General features: G+C 43.3%; 1 protein-coding gene across 4 annotated transcripts; it reads right to left on the reverse strand.

Annotated features, from left to right (window-relative positions):
* Positions 1-183: 183 nt before the first annotated feature.
* On the reverse strand, positions 184-15,888 carry LOC147436225 (uncharacterized). 4 transcript variants are annotated; one of them, XR_015185172.1, is made up of 12 exons: positions 15,700-15,888; positions 14,837-14,906; positions 14,685-14,751; positions 3,880-4,011; positions 3,716-3,802; positions 3,393-3,582; positions 3,112-3,255; positions 2,934-3,031; positions 2,449-2,566; positions 1,782-1,945; positions 1,327-1,402; positions 184-448 (listed from the first exon to the last, which is right to left on the reverse strand). XR_015185172.1 is itself a non-coding variant. In XM_086489150.1 (12 exons), the coding sequence occupies exons 2-12, from the start codon at positions 14,721-14,723 to the stop codon at positions 425-427; spliced, it is 1,020 nt and encodes a 339-aa protein (XP_086345276.1). In that variant the 5' UTR covers positions 14,724-14,751; positions 14,837-15,091; the 3' UTR covers positions 184-424. The 4 variants fall into 4 exon arrangements, 1 of the variants encoding a protein (XP_086345276.1); XR_015185174.1 differs by lacking the exon at positions 15,700-15,888 and adding an exon at positions 14,253-14,313 and having other exon boundaries at positions 14,837-15,081; XM_086489150.1 differs by lacking the exon at positions 15,700-15,888 and having other exon boundaries at positions 1,782-1,798; positions 1,851-1,945; positions 14,837-15,091.
* Between the last annotated feature and the right edge of the window lie 400 nt (positions 15,889-16,288).

The raw sequence follows: 16,288 nt of genomic DNA on the forward strand, positions 1-16,288 counted from the left end.
TAAGAGAAGACTCGGACTTTGGAACCATTGCAGCCACAACATCCACAAGCGATGGAGCTTGCTTTATCTTCACAATTTACCGGATCTTCAATAACTATGGTAAAAAGCTAAAATAAATGCCTTCTACACACAATTTTCTTGTTTCTCTTTGTAACTTACCAAACACAATTCAGGAACTTTGCGAGGGCAAACGATCAGTTTCTTTGGAAAGAGCACTGTTTCTCAAAGGGTTAGTTTTAATGTGGAAGAGAGGGAAACTATGATACATATTGGTTTGCTTGAAAGAATGGATTAGAAAAAAAAACAAATAGAATGAATGCCAAGCACTTTAAGTCTGCGATGAATTTTTTTAAGCAGTAAATTTTATAGGAACTACTAGAAACTTCAAGATTCTCCATGAGGCTCATCATTGCCTGTTTTTCAGTTACCCTTCAAGGTCCCATTGATCCTGCGAGCCAGCCATTTTGTGTTAAAGGTTGAATATGCCAAACTTACAGATAATGTATACAAATGTACTTTATAATTGTACTTTAGTTGTTTACACTACCTGTGCATTTCGAATGAGAGAAGGTTTTCAAAACACTATTTTTGGCTCACATTCGACTATACGGTATGCAAGAGCAAGCACATGCAAGAGAAGCTGGCCAAAGGAAAAGGATGTCAACAGCCCCATTTTTTCCATCTCTCTGAAGGCGGTAGTGTCTAACAATATAGATGAGTAGATGCTCTTTCATTGGTTTTGCTTTTTAAAACCCTTAAAACCATCATTTACATCACTCATAATATATAGAAAGTCCTACTCCTCATATTCATGTGTACATCGACACAGGCTATTCTCCGATGTGATGGATGACATGAAAGCGTAGTGAATGACTATGTTTCTCAAAACGGTATCGAAAGTTTTTTAATATTTTTTCACGCGCCAAATGCATACGGGTGGTATGGAAGTATGATAAAAATGGGAGAGGTTTAAGTGTGTGACTAGTAGTGTACTAAAAGATAGCACATGCGCCCTACTTGGCAACCCCTTTCTCTCCTTATAAGGTTGGAAACTTGAACAAGTTTTCGAGCAATTAGACACCACAAAATGCATTGCCCAAGTGACGTAGATTGCATGTCTCATCGACAACATAAAAGATAGCGCACGCGCCCTACTTGGCAACTCCTTTCTCTCCTTACAAGGTTGGAAACTTGAACAAGTTTTCGAGCAATTAGACACCACAAAATGCATTGCCCAAGTGACGTAGATTGCATGTCCCATCGACAACACTATTTCCTCAATTCAATATACAATTGCACTAGAGTGGGTTGTAACTTGCAACTTACCCCAAAGGCACTTGCCAAGCTCTCTCGACCTGCTCGTCTTTCACATGTAAGATCTGCATGAAAGTTGAAACAGCTCCTGCAAGACAAAATCCAACAATGTATAACATATATGTGTGCATGTATACATGTGGGGTGTGTGTGTGTGTGTGTGTGTGATCCCAATAGACACTGAAATCAATGCATTACATAGCTTGCAATGAGCTATACATGCAATTTGGATGTGAATTCACCACGTATGCCAAGGATCTCTTGTCAAGTGAACAAAGGCGTCTGCAGCAGCAGGCAGACAATGGGGCTTCCTTTCACACACACACACACACACACACAGCACAGCACATCTTAAGAAATAGAAAGAGATAAGCCTTGCTATTTTTGTGCCTGCTGTTCATGACTACCTTTCTCTCGAAACGCAGTGCCAACAAATTTTCATGTATAGTAATGATATGCATACTCACAATCTATGCTTGGGATGCTGGTTGTTTCTCAGCTGAGGGATCCCTGGATTTGCGCAACAACCATAATACATTCCACCGGCTATATCTCTTTTGTGGCTCAGGCATTCCTGAGTCTAAAAACTCTGCAGGTGGAGGAGGAGGTGGGCGAAGCTGGTCTCCATGTCCTGGATACAAGGATCATTGCATTGTAGCAAGAATAATGATTTTTGTAAAATTCAACTTCTAATAAAAAAATATCATTTTACACAACTATTTTATTGTTAAGACTCACTAAATCTTCAATCATGAGTCATGCTAATACACCAAAAGGCGCATATGAGTCTCACAATCTCAACAAAACAAAAGAAATGATGACACACATGTTTACTTTTATGTATACAATAGGGGGGGGGGGGGGGGGGGGTGGGTTCTAAATAGAGACACGGTGTGTATATAGTCGTATTATTGATAATCTCTTGAACGCACGTGATATAGGGAGCTTTTGATGAGAGAACATCTTAAGGTTTCATCCAAACAAAACATGATCCCATGGAGCCATAATCTATGATAAGGATTGTGAACACATATGGTACATAGTGTACATACAATATGACATACCGTACACAAAACTGTACCATAAGGTAAGGTACATACGAATACGTCCAGGATGCATAAGCTAAGTAAGTACCTGGGGAAGTCCACTTTGCTGCTGACAGAGCATCATGTATCCAGTCGGAGCCCGTCGGTTGACCAAAGTCTCTTAAAGGCCCAGTTGCATAATTAGGAGATTGCTTTAATTCATCGATCTACATAACGTCAAGAAGCTTGTGATTTATAGTTCAAATCTCAAGCAGACAATTGGACATTCCTTATTAGCACATTCGGCATCTTGCCAGTTAAATCCTATCTTGCCAGTTCACGCTCACACGGCTGCATCTTTGCCAGCAGGCTACCTCTGATTCGTGCTCTCCTTAATGGAAGCCCGCCTGTGTGTGACACTACAGGCACCCAAACAACACCTTTTTGAGCCTATCTGGCACCCGCGTGTGACACGGACCTCATTCACAGCCACTGGGCATACTGCTCGCAATAAGCTAAGCATATGTGCTATCAATTAGAATCCTTTCAGAGGAAATGAAGGAAAACATGCAATTTGGGACAGAAGCAACAGACCCAGCTCGGCCCACGTACAGATGGCCCATCCCAACCGACGTGAGCAACATGTTTAACATCAGTTGGATACCCTATCTCCATTTCATGTTCCTGCCATCCTGTATCGTGTAACAAAGTCAATGAACAAAGAGAACTAGTGATTTTCTTCTATTACACAGGAAGAGATTCATTGGCTTACCAAAAGCCTCTGTAACTGTATTCCAACTTGTAAGGTATGAAAAACTAGTTAGCCGCTTCCAAGAAAGCTTCCATTTGCTTGATTTAACTATTTGATTATAAGTAACCAACTCTAAGGAAGCACCAGAGGATCCTCTATCTTCTTCTGTTGCAGACACAAAGAAGCTATGCGACAAACTCAACCAATTGTAACATCCAAAACTAACTTAAAAATAAGCCCTTCTTCAGGATAAGCCCTTCCAAGACCTTGTACAGAGGCGTGCTTAGGCACACAAGCGTCACCTGGCTTGGAAGCACAAACTGTTGATTTATGTTCTTCTGAAGAAGTGTCGTTCTCATTTGCCACCGACACACTTGTGAACCCTCCAACATGCTCCTCAAGGTTGTGAGGTTTAATTGCCTTTTGTATATGCTCTTTCATCTCACGGGCTACCACAAAGTCACTAAATCCAAAGCCTCGAAAACTACCATTCTGCATGTTACAAGGCAGCATCAGATCAAGCTTTGTTAGTTGGAAAATCCAAATTGCCCTCACCTTGAAAACAGGGAGATTAAAGAACATTATCTTGAAACTTATGTATCAATACAAATATGGTTTAGTTCACCTCAAGCCGAATGGCAAAAAATCGCTGTGACAACACGATCAGAGATTCAGGCTTGTGCATTGTGTGCTCGAAAACGATCTGATCGTCCTGGCCAGTAGATTCAATAGGCATTAGATGCATCATGACAGTAATGTCCGTGTGAAGGGTAAGGGGGCAAAAGTTACCAGCACATTCCGCAGCTGAAAATAAAGCACAGCACTACCCAAGGGCCTCATGTAAAATTCTCCTGCTGCACCCCTTGGCAACCATGACCCATTACCTCCAGCAGCCTCAAATAGTCGTACATGACACCTTGCCTGATGCCAAAATCTCTCTTTTGTACCCAGACATGGTATTAGATTCACTATTTTGTAACTGATTGGTCTCATAGGTCATTTTGGCCTTTTGAAGACGTTAATATAACATTTCATTTCATTTCTCTCTCTCTCTCTCTCTCTCTCTCTCTCTCTCTCTCTCTCTCTCTCTCTCTCTCTCTCTCTCTCTCTCTCTCTCTCTACAAAGAGGCTGATTTCTATTAACTTGAAAATCCTTCAGAACGCGACAGCAAACGACAATGGATAAACACAAGGGAGAGAATAGTCGATGATGAAGATGAGGGAGAAATGGTAACAAACATCATCCACACACAAGACCAAAGCAAGGAATGCAAGTTAAAAGAAAACAAAACAAAGCAAAGTAAAAATAAGAAAACAAACAAAGAAAATCAGACCCGCCTATCAGCTTGTACCGGATATTCGCCAGGTTGAGCAACTTCTACACCTCCACGAAGACCAGCAAACGTGACTCGATGTAGGGCCCTTTGCTTGCAAGTTAGCTGTAGGCCCGGCTAAAGCAGGATTGGGGAGCCCCTTGTAATAACTTCCGGCGAGGGATCGGACGGAAACACAAAAACAACTACAATCAACAAAACTTGGGAACACTTTATCACTTCAAACAACCTGAATAACTAAACTGAGAGAGAGAGAGAGAGAGAGACGCCCATGTACACAATTGGTGGCCCTGAACTGCCACTATCAGCACCCCCGTTCGGGTGTTTCTTTATTGGTTGAGCTCTTCTCGTACAAGGATCAGAGGGATGAAATACGAGAGTCAGTGCTCATGCAATCACACGATGTCAATTTGCAAGTTCTGAGTGTCAAGCGATGCCCCAGAGGGTTGCTTTTATAAGCCAAGAGGACACCAGGTCCCTAAAAAGCAAAGGCTCTCCAAAAACAGCCCCTTGCTTTTTCCATAAAAAGAGAGAAAAAAAGTGCGCTTTTTTAATTTCTATTTTAAATTCAGCTTAAGAGAGATTTTTAGAGAGAGAGAGAATCGGCAGATTCATCAGGAGAGAGAAATCAATGCACGTAGAGGACTCCCGCTCTAACAAAGAGATTGGCATGGACTACCTTTCTAGAGCGGGAGAGTTTGATTGGCCAAACGAACGCAATGTCAGTTGTGTCTATGACCTCGACGCATAAACCCTAACCCTAAAACCAGTCACATACCGCCCTCTAAAATCAAAGCCATTGTTCTCGATTGTAAGATGTGGCAAAAGAAAAAGAGAGTAATAAGGATGTCCACACTTAACATTTACACAATGTTTCCCAAAAGTAAATCCCGCGAGTAATCATTCGGCCATGCATACTTCAACAGTGATGGCAGTGTGCATAAAAGAGATAAGCTAGCTACAGACACCTCAAGCGTGTCTAAAAATCTATCATATGGCTAGTATGATAGCCAATGCCTATAAAGGGACATTGGATTGTGCTTGAATGCCGATCACACACCCAAGGTCATCATAATCATAATCATCATTTGTCATAAATTCATACAAATTTCATAAAATAAAATTCTGGTTCATCTCTGCAATCCAAAAACTATAGGATTCATTTTCTACGTCGCCGTTGCTCCTTGATCACAGAGGTGGTAACTGAAACCGGCCGGTAGGGCGATAGACTTTAGCTTTCACCCGATTCTTTACTTGAACTTTACAACACACAGAAACTTCGCGAATAAGCTTGTGACTGGAAATCACACTTTAAACAAGACACGGCCTGGGAGCTCACCCTGTAAGCCCCGAAGACTGGCACACCTTTCAGTCTTTCTTTATTCTTATTGCAAATAAACGATCTGAATGCTTTCACCTAACTCTCACCAAGCTGTCCAACATATCCATGGCTGTAATTGCAGGTTTTTGACCCAATTTCGCGAACCTAACGGCTCAAAAACCCCTGTAGATAAAAAAATACACGTCAAGGACACTTTCTCTTCAAGTTTGGAAGCTTTCTAGTGAGCTGCAGGTCAATTGCAAAAACGCAGATCTGGCAGGCAAAATGTAGCAGATCTGTCGAATAGGGCTGAAAACGTAGATCTCGATGAAGCCGATGATGTACAACAATAATGCACTCCATGCCAGTGAGGGAATGGCTGAGGGCAGGCTCGATGGTCTGCTGAAGTACTGGACCGCAATGGGGAGATCGCGAAGACAGATCCAAGCTCTGTCCGGCGAGGGAGAGGGCTGAAATCTGAAAATGCTAGGCTGATCTGCTGTTAGAAGTGGCGCTGGGCTGAAATCTGAAAACGTTGGCTAATCCCTTCCCAAAATGCCAGGCTGATCGGGGACTGGAAACGCTAGGCTGCTCTTCTACTAGCACTAGGCAATCTGCAACTTCTCCGAACGATTGGCTGCCCTCCTCCATTTATAGGCAAAGAAAATCTCCTCTGGCTTTAGATACTTCTCAAACTCACTACGAGTGAAAACATTCTAGCACATTAATCAAGATGATTAACACTAAACCACTTAAACTGGTGAAACACAATTAATCTAAGACTATTTCTATACATTTATATTATACATTCAAAGGGATTAGGCCATTCCATCTCACAAATTAACTTCATTCTATACATTTAGAATGCTAAAATATTAATTCTTTGATTTAGAACAATAATTATATGATTATTAGTATGTCCCTACGATTTAAAAAAAAGAAATGAACATGAGAATCAATGATGATTTTGCCGGCGAGGGGGCGATGGAGGAGGTCTGCAACGGGGTCTCGCCCTCTCTCTCTACTACGAGCGCGGCGCTCTGCAACGCTCTCTCTCTCTCTCTCTCTCTCTCTCTCTCTCTCTCTCTGACTGTCGACGATGGTTCTCTACAGAACACTCTGTGGCTCTCTCTCTCTTTGGCGACGAGCGGAAAGAGGAACAAGGTCGTGCAGCTATTTTTTTAATATTATTAAGGCGTGCACCTGTGAGCACTATCAGCGCGGGTGCTCGGTGGCTAGGGCCTTCCGTACACGTCTTTCACGCCAACTGCGGGAGTTCAAAACCTGCTTGAGATTCAAGTTTTACTTGGGCAAGGCAAGTAAGGTAAAGAATCTGCGAAGATTCCCAGGCAATATGATATGAAACCTACGAGTATGTCCCTATTAGATTATATTAGAGCAAAAATTACCATATTTTAGCTTTAAAATATACTAAATTACATTAGAAGTTTATGTAATAATTTTTAGAGCTATAAGACATTGCCAGCAAGCTATGGTAGTTATATCAAAATTATGAGAAAAAACATTCTAGTGAGTTAATCAAGATGATTAACGCTAGACCGCTTAAATTGGTTGAAAACAATTAATCTAAGATTATCTCTATACATTTATATTATACATTAAGAGGGATTAGCTCTCCCTCCTGAACGGGAAACCAAGTCCAAAGGAACTGGCATGAGAGGATAATGTCGCCTGTGGAAGAGGTTTGGTGAAGATATCAGCAGGGTTATCCGAAGTCAGGATGTATTCTAGTCGGATAGATCCATCCTTGGTCTTCTCATGAACAAAATGGTATTGTATCTCTATATGCTTGGTCCGGGCATGAACACCGGGTTCCTCGCAATGGCTATACAACTCTGGTTGTCAGAGTACATGATGGTCGTCTACTGGGGAAATCCCATCTCCAAAAGTAGCCTCTGAATCCAAAATGACTCACATGTAGCACTTCAAACAAATTGATACTCTGCCTCTGTGGAAGATAAGGCAATTGTAGGCTGTTTCTTGCTGCTCCATGAAATTGCTCCTGAGCCAAAAGAGAAGGTGTAACTTGAAGTCGACCGTTGTCGATTTGGATCTCCACCCCAATCGGAATCACTCCATCCTCATAGAATGATCTGAGAGTTTGTACCTCCAGCCGCATAGTGAATGCCTAAGGACTTGGTCGCCTTTAGATACCGCAGTCCAAAGAACCTGCTCCAAATGTGACTTGGCGTGTTTTTGAATGAAAGAACTTAGAAGTCCCACCACGACATTGACATCAAACTGGGTGTTGAGAACCCAAATGAGAGAACCGACCAACATCCGATACTTTGTAGCATCTGCTACATCTGAGGAATCATACTGTGACAACTTTTGATTGGGATCCATAGGGGTTGAGGTAGGTTTGCACTCAGTCATACCAAATGCTTCCAACAATTCTTGGATATAGCGCTCTTGGGAGAGAATGATGCCCCCCTCTGTCTACATATCTCCTATCCAAGAAAGTAGTGAAGCAAGCCAACATCTATCATCTCAAACTCCTTAGCCAAGGTTTCCATAGTACTGTGGATTTGCTCACCTGCAATCACAAGATCGTCCACATAGAGGATAACAAGTGTCAATAATCCTCCCTCACGGTGAATGTATAAATCTGGGTTTGTAGAAGATCGTCGCTAGGAGTGTCGCAGGAAGAAAGAGTATCTTTTGATACCAGGCTTGAGGGGCTTGCTTCAGGCCATAGAGAGCCTTTAGCAACCTACAAACCATGTCTTTGAAGTCTGGATCCTCGCACCCTGGAGGTTGTTCCACATACACCTCCTCCTCTAAATCACAATTGAAAACTGTTGAAACAACATCCATGTAAAAAACCCAGAAAAAACAGCAAACCATCTCTTTTCGTCATGAAAATTTAGCACCAAAAGCTCGCACAAATCAGCGATCCAATTCAAGAGCACGCCGTGGCTCTTATACCATGTCAAAGGTGCAGGGGAAAAGGGTGAATTGGGTGAACTTGTCTGCAACTGCGAGCAAGCCTCCTCTCCATACCACGCAACCAATAGATCTCGGATCTATCATGATGGATCTCCTCCACACCGAGAGGGTGTGCACATGGCAAGGGAGAGGTAGCACTAGCAAGGAAGACAAAGATCGTTGGAGAAAATGTTGGAGAGAGAGAGAGATCGTTGGATGGAAAACGCTAGAGAGAGGATGATGCCGCGCACACAAAACGCTAGCAATAGAAAAATGAGAGAGAGAGAGAGAGAGAGAGAGAGAGAGAGAGAGAGAGAGAGAGAGAGAGAGAGAGAGAGAGAGAGAGAGAGAGAGAGTTTAAACACTGAAGCTCTGCAATAATCACAACACATGCAAAAAGTACAAGGGGAGGGGTTACATACATAGGCAATTCCCAAAATTGCCCTACCTCTGCAAAACCCCACAATCTTGATAAATGGCTAATAAATGCTAATAAATATGTAAACTCACTAAAAGTGACATGACACACATAATTAGTAGCAGAATTGCAGAGCACTTGAGACTCTGACCCCAAGAAAACCTAGGAACGGGGGTCCCGCCTCATGCCAGCCTTTCGGGTGAGCAACATCGTGGAGTGCATCCCCAAGAATAGGTATGTCTACCTCAGATACGGCCGGGCACAGCCACAAAACAACCCTCACTCCCTAATCTGCTCTTGGGAGATACTAGAGCCACCACCGGACAGGAATCTGAACTCTAACAAGACCTCAGATAATGGGACATTTTCAGGTGATGCAAAACTTGTTGAATGTTCAAACTCCTCTGCAAACTGACGAGACTCTCTCTTGCTCATCCCAAATAGCGCCTACTGTAAGAGGCACGTGCGATTGAATCTCCAAGGGATCGAAAGCCTGGAGCAACTTAGGCCGATCCTGAACTACCATCGACTACTCGTCTTCATGCTCTCTCTCTCTCTCTCTCTCTCTCTCTCTCTCTCTCTCTCTCTCTCTCTCTCTCTCTGTGTTAAACTACTCTGAGACATCTCGATTCTGATCTAATAGCCTCTCCTTAGGAGGTCTGTTTGGGGGACTTCTTTGTCTCATCCGACCTTTGTCTACTACATGTCTGTAAACAAGGATAGGTTGTACATGTCCCTATCTACCTACCTGTCTTTGTCTTAGTCTTGATGTCTATCTTTGATCAACACTATTGCTGCTGACTCTTATCCCTTGGAGCTATATCATGCTGTTGAGCAGGGTCCTGCTCTATGTAGAAATATATTAGGTATGGTGTGGCTGAGAGGGCTGTCCCCTCCAACTATCAATCTGTCTCTGTTGTCGCCCTCTAGGGCAATCCCTCACCATATGCCCCATCTCATGGCATTGGTTCAATGCTGCCAGTAACCTTGTTTCTTTGCAAGGAAAGGAGGCTGATGCTACTACTTGAAAATCTCCTAGAACGCCCAAATGGTGCTATTCTGAGAGCAAGTACATCACTATTTACATAGAAGGCCCATAGGCATCAAATGGAAAAATGAGAAACTGGATACGAGGCACATGGCCAAACAGAAAAGACTGAAGGCCAGGGTTAAAAACCTCTCCTAACGAGAGTAAAAAGTACCCTGGCAAGCTAAATGGCAAGAAGATGTAAGTAGCCTTTGAAAGATATGCACTTCGACCAAAAGCGCAGTTAGAAAATCAAGAACCGAAGCCACCGAAAGACTCTCTCTCTCTCTCTCTCACTCTCTCTCTCTCTCTCTCTCTCTCTCTCTCCCTCTCTCTCTCTCTCTCTCTCTCTATACACAGTTTCTAGACAGCCGCCCCTCCCCAACCCCCCCGATCCATGCCCACACACATGTGCTTTTTTCACCGCTGAGATGGTGAGGAAGGCCATTGACAGGATGAGGACTGGGAGAGCATATGATCATGATGGCTTAGTGGCTGAGCATTTCATGCATGCTAGAGATCTACTAGCAGAGCTTCTAGCAATTATGTTTAACCGTGCCATGTGTGAGGGCTTACCTGATACTTGGAGCCTTTCTACGATTGTACCCATCTTCAAGTCATGAGACCCTATGGAGAATTATCGCACTATCATGATTGGACACACATTGGCATGGTTGTACGCATCCATTCTTGAGCAGCAGCTGAGTAGATGGGCAGAGAGGGAAGGGATACGTGCAGCTGGGCAGGCAGGCTTCAGGAGAGGCTTTTCCACTCTTGACCATATCTTGACACTCAGAGCCATGATTGAGGAGGGCAGATCACATGGGAGACGGATCTATTGTAGCTTTGTGGACTTCCGCAAAGCATTTGACACAGTACCCAGAGCTAGATTGATGCGCAGATTACAGGAGATGGGAGTACCCACAGAGCTCATTTCGGGGATCATGGCATTGTACAGGTCAGTAGTGGGGCATGTACGTACCTCAAAGGGTTTGTCCGCACCGGTTCACTCCACTATTGGTGTGAAGCAAGGCTGCCCGCTCTCTCCTACTCTATTTGGTATGTATGTGGATGAGGTTGCTGACTACATTGAGAGAGATGGTGATAGAGGTGCACGGCTGGCAGGGACATGGATTCCACTATTGCTATATGCTGATGATATTGTGTTGATCTCCGACTCTCCAGAGGGGATGCAACGTCACTTGGATGCTCTGCATAGATTTGCCCACGAAAGTGGTTTGTCTGTCAACCTTGGTAAAACCAAGGTCATGGTATTTAATACCACCCCACAGTGGATCAGGAGGTCAGTGCCCGCATTCACATACGGCCAGGAGACAGTGGAGTATACAGATGCTTACACTTACCTTGGAGTGGTTTTTAGTGGACCAGCATTTTCACTGAGGACAGCAGCAGAGACTAGATTGACCAGAGCCCATGCAGCATTGGGCAGATTGGAGAGGATGTGTTCACAGGTTCATTTTCAGGAGCCTCGGACGAAGCTCTGGCTATTTGACACTTTAGTGGTGTCTGCATTGTCTATGGAGCTGAGATATGGGGACCTTCATTGGATCATCACGGGAGGACAGGTCGCACTGATGGGTGGGGGGACATGGAGAAGCCTTTGGTCTCTATGATCTCGCGGCTCATTAGAGCCAAGGCTTCAGTACCATGTGCCATTATCCGAGCAGGGCTAGCTGCTCCCCCACTAGTAGTCGAGGCGCTTACCAGATCTGTCTCCTTCATACACCGCATGTGGGAACTCCCCAGAGACAGATATGTCCGCCTTGCACTTGAGTCCTCTCGACAGTTAGCCATGCAGGGAGATACAGCATGCTGGTATGGTGAAATGACATCATGGTTTCAGGCGCATGGGTTCAACATAGACAGATTGCCCCCCTTCCAGTACTGATTAGAGGCACTCTCTCTGACTCTTACACAGTCAGAGATCAACAGGCTCATCCGACAGGACCTGGCTCAGCTAGACATCAGGAGGACATGGATACAGCCAGCACAGGAGCTGGGCACGAAGATGGCTTTCTACAAAGAGCATCTTCTCCAGCTTACAGAGGACGGTTTTGTGACGAGGCCCAGATACATGGACACTCACTTGTCTCATGGGATACGATGTGCTATTGGCCAGATACGCACATCTTCACACAAATTGCGGATCGAGACTGGGAGATACAGTGGAGTACCAGCAGAGGCTAGGACATGTCCCCTGTGTGGCATGGAGCCAGAGACAGAGTTGCACTACACATGCCACTGCCCCGTCTACTACGAGATACGAGGCCGCTTCCACTGCTTGTTTAGAGAGGGCTTTGGACCACTCTCCAAAGTCATGCAATACGAGGCTCAGAGATGCTTGGGTTTGTTTCTACTCGAGCTGCGCCGACACAGAGAGAGCCTGATGAGAGGAGAGGCTAGCCAGTCTCAGAGACACATCACAGACTTCTTTATAGCAGACACTGGACACCCGGAGGAGCTACTACCACAGCAGAGCTCGTCGCCTCACACCAGAGGCACACTGATCGACCGGGCGATCGAGCTAGGAAGATCCAGACGCCCACGACTGCGGAGGACCACACAACATCGACGGAGGCTGCATCAGAGGATTCGGATCACTTTGGCCTGACATGCACGACGCCCGGTCAGACTACTGACCATGGAGGAGATTGATGAGATCCGCCAACGACCGATGCTAGATCTCTTGTGATTTAGCTACCCCAGCTAGCTGCTCTGCCCCGTTCACACCTAGCAGTCCAGGATTCCATAGTATATTTGTTTTGTCATTTTGTCATTTTGTTACTCTGACTTTGTATCAGATCCACCACATTGTAACTTTTTGGTCTCATAGGTCACTTTGGCCTTTTGAAGATGTTAATATAACATTTCATTTCTGTGTGTGTGTGTGCGCGCGCGCTTGCGTGCATGCAGGTGCTCGCACGCACACGCATGCAAACATTGATATTTGTTTCTGAATCTGATTCTAGCTTCTTGAGACAAGAGTCTACCATGCCTCATCACACAATCTGTTTTGGAAGGAGGACTCAGATGTAATTTGCATTGTGGACACTCCAAGGCAAGCCGGTTCTAGCACTTGCCAATGACAGTGCAAGTGATGCAGTTACATGCTCATGAGTACAATTACTGATGTTGTCAAGCATTGACAAGCATTGGCACAACTACCAATTGTGGAGGGTGCAAGAGGGTACAAAGTATTGTTTGTGCATGTGTAAAGTACACTACGGTTGGTTCCACCTTGTTTTTTAGTCTTAAAGACGCCATTCAAAGTAAAAAATTGTGAAACTAAAACCAACACCCAAAAGTCATGATTAGCAAGGCACATGGTAGTTTGGTCGTACAACTTCATCGATGAAGGCAACAAGATTCGAGAATCTATGGCAGTCAACGGACTCTATGTAATGATTTGAATTTAGTACAACACATGACAACGATGGAGTGAGAGGAGAGAGACTATCCATTTGTCATCTCAACACAGACACATACACATACACATACACACACACACACACACCCAAAAACTCAGCTCAAAAGAGGAATATTTCTGATGTTTAGATACAATTGAGCTTGGGCCAACACCAATGGGGAAAATAGCTCACACAATATGGATGAAACATTTTTTTCAAAGAATTCATGTCGGCAACATGAATCTACTACGATCAACAAACTCTAATGCCCTACATGAATTTAAGTCTTGGTCCTCTTGACTCAGGATGGTGGAAGACCTTATAAGGCCATCAAAACACAAATTTCTTTGAGACATCTAGCTTCACAGGTGACAAGTTTCTTGGAGACACCTAGCTTTCATGGATCCACTGGTTTAACGATAGCGATGCTCACTTCCTATAAACCAAATAATTTCTTGAAAATGGTTGTGGATCCAAAGGTGACTTGGCTCTATCAGGCAACAGTGCTTAGGATTAAAAATCAATCCCATCTCTAAAGTCAGTCAATAAATGTAAGAGGAAATTTGATGCTCTGAATCTCTAGTGTAAACATTCTCTACATCTGTCTCTACGTAATTGTGTGTTTCATGTGGAAACCATCAATTTACATCAAAGTAACGTGACATAGTACCCGAAGAATGCATACCACATAATTTGACTGCCAATTCAGAGTCTCCATGTTTATACTCTTCTAAAACCACTGTGAGCTGAAGCAAGGAAGGAAGAAGTATCATTGTAGTTCTTGGACAAAGATTCTTGGCAGAGGACAGCAATCTTCCGAGTGATGAGCACAATAAAGAAAAATTGTTAGCAAGGAGCTCAAAGATAGAGAAAACGCAGCAGCTTTAGCAAGTGCATGCATCTGTCCTAAAGAGCCAATTACAAGACTTCCTACTAGCGGCTTTCCCGGAGTCACTGTCCAAGAGTAGGCAAGCTTGATGATTGTAAAGATATTATATAAACAATGTAGGTCTCTTATAGTCCATAATGTAGCTGGCAGGACCCGCGCCAAAAGGATCAAGGAAAGATGCCGAATCAATCGATGTATGAAAATGTAGCACAGGGAGAGGTTACTTACTTGCAATCTCAGCTTTCTCATCAATGGAGACCTCACCATCTGTCCTCTAACATATGGAAATGGGTAGCTGCAAAATTCAACGCAAAACCAAAGTAAATGCCCTTCTGATACAGGAAAAGAAAGGAAGGACGGAATGGGGAAAGCGCACTCACCAAAATCTTGTTGTAGCTCGATTTCAGGGGGCGAATAGCAGCAGCGCCATGAAAGCTTGGTGGGTGCAGTCTACATGAAAGAGCTTGAGATCAGCAGAGAGAAAGCGGTGCATGCAGAATGCAGACATGCATTTGGATGAGACGGGAATCAAAACCGTCCTCATCGTGCATAGGAGACGAAAACATGTTAGGCCTACAGCTTGTTGACAACACTTTGATAGAAAATCAACTGGCCACTTGTTTACAATTGTGTAATATATTGATTGCAAGGAACTTGAAAGACCAAAGGTTCTAAATAGATAGTTGTTCAAAGTAAGGCAATGCCACAAGCAAAAGGGCTCTAGCAAGTGACATTTTCATGCAAAATTTACTAGCCGGATTGTGGATAAGCAGATAAATTTTGTTGCAATTGTCAAGATTGTAGCACAAAAATACATGAGATTTCAATAATTGACCAAAATATGGGCTAGATCTTGAGATTTGCCACCGCAGAAAAACGTTACTTTGGTGTCGGTCTTAATTTTCAAATTTTGAATTGGCTACATTAATATTTTTTGGACCCTTCATATGCCCAAAATTTCACTTAAATTGTAACAAGTATTTATGCTCATACTTATTACTTGAGTATGATTTAGTATTGGATTGCATATACCTTGATGCAAATGTTAAGCCATGGGCTAATTGGGTTGCAAATGCCTTCATTCACTTTGCTAATTTGTGTTCTAGTAAGTTTTGAATCCATAGCCCAATTTTCGATAATGATAAAGCACAAATTTATACAAAAACGCAAGTCAAAATCTTCTCGATGCAAGCTCAAAGCATCACAAAGTCAGTCCTCAAAACCAATTGAGCAAAAAATTTACCTTGATTCCAGAGTTTTTTTTGCGGCCAAAGCTCTCTAGCAGTAAAGTATGTTGGGTAATGAGTCCAAATTGAGCCCTCAATAGCTCTTCAAACCCTTCCCATCACAAGCATGAAAAAGGGGTACCTTTTTGTCATGGCTTTTCTAGTAGGGGAGATGGCATTTTCTATGTCCAAGATTCTTACCCCTCCACTATGTAAAAAAAAGGCTTACTTGCTTGCTGAGAATGCCAACTTCTAATCCTTCCACTATGTAGCCAAGGTTTTTGTTGCTTAGAATTCAAAAGAAAACCTGTTCTTTTTATCATGAGGCTATTCATTGTTGAGCTTGCTTTCCCTTTACTTTTAAGATATGCACACTTACTCTCTCAATGTGTAACTGAATGTAGGAGTGTGTGTTATGCATGAATTGCAAAGCTTCAAAGTTGTGCTTGTGCAAGTGTTTCTATCGTCCTTTCTTTTGTATAAACCTCAAAGGTGGGTCAAAAACACTATAGAGGTACCCAACCGAGTTCATACTATGTATTCTACATACTAATGCTTGACATAATTTTTTTTTCGAAAACTGGAAAACCTTTAATTAGGTAAGAT

This window comes from Adiantum capillus-veneris, chromosome 18 (assembly GCF_014529385.1).
Source record: "Adiantum capillus-veneris isolate H3 chromosome 18, ASM1452938v2, whole genome shotgun sequence".
Lineage (NCBI taxonomy): Eukaryota > Viridiplantae > Streptophyta > Polypodiopsida > Polypodiales > Pteridaceae > Adiantum > Adiantum capillus-veneris.

Excerpts from the sequence above, each read along its gene's own strand:
- LOC147436225 (XM_086489150.1), bottom strand. The coding sequence starts at position 14,723 with ATGGTGAGGTCTCCATTGATGAGAAAGCTGAGATTGCAA. Across the intron at positions 4,012-14,684 it reads TGAGAAAGCTGAGATTGCAA|GCAAGGTGTCATGTACGACT; the intron begins GTAAGTAACCTC and ends TTTTGGCATCAG. Across the intron at positions 3,803-3,879 it reads TTCAGCTGCGGAATGTGCTG|GACGATCAGATCGTTTTCGA; the intron begins GTAACTTTTGCC and ends TCTACTGGCCAG.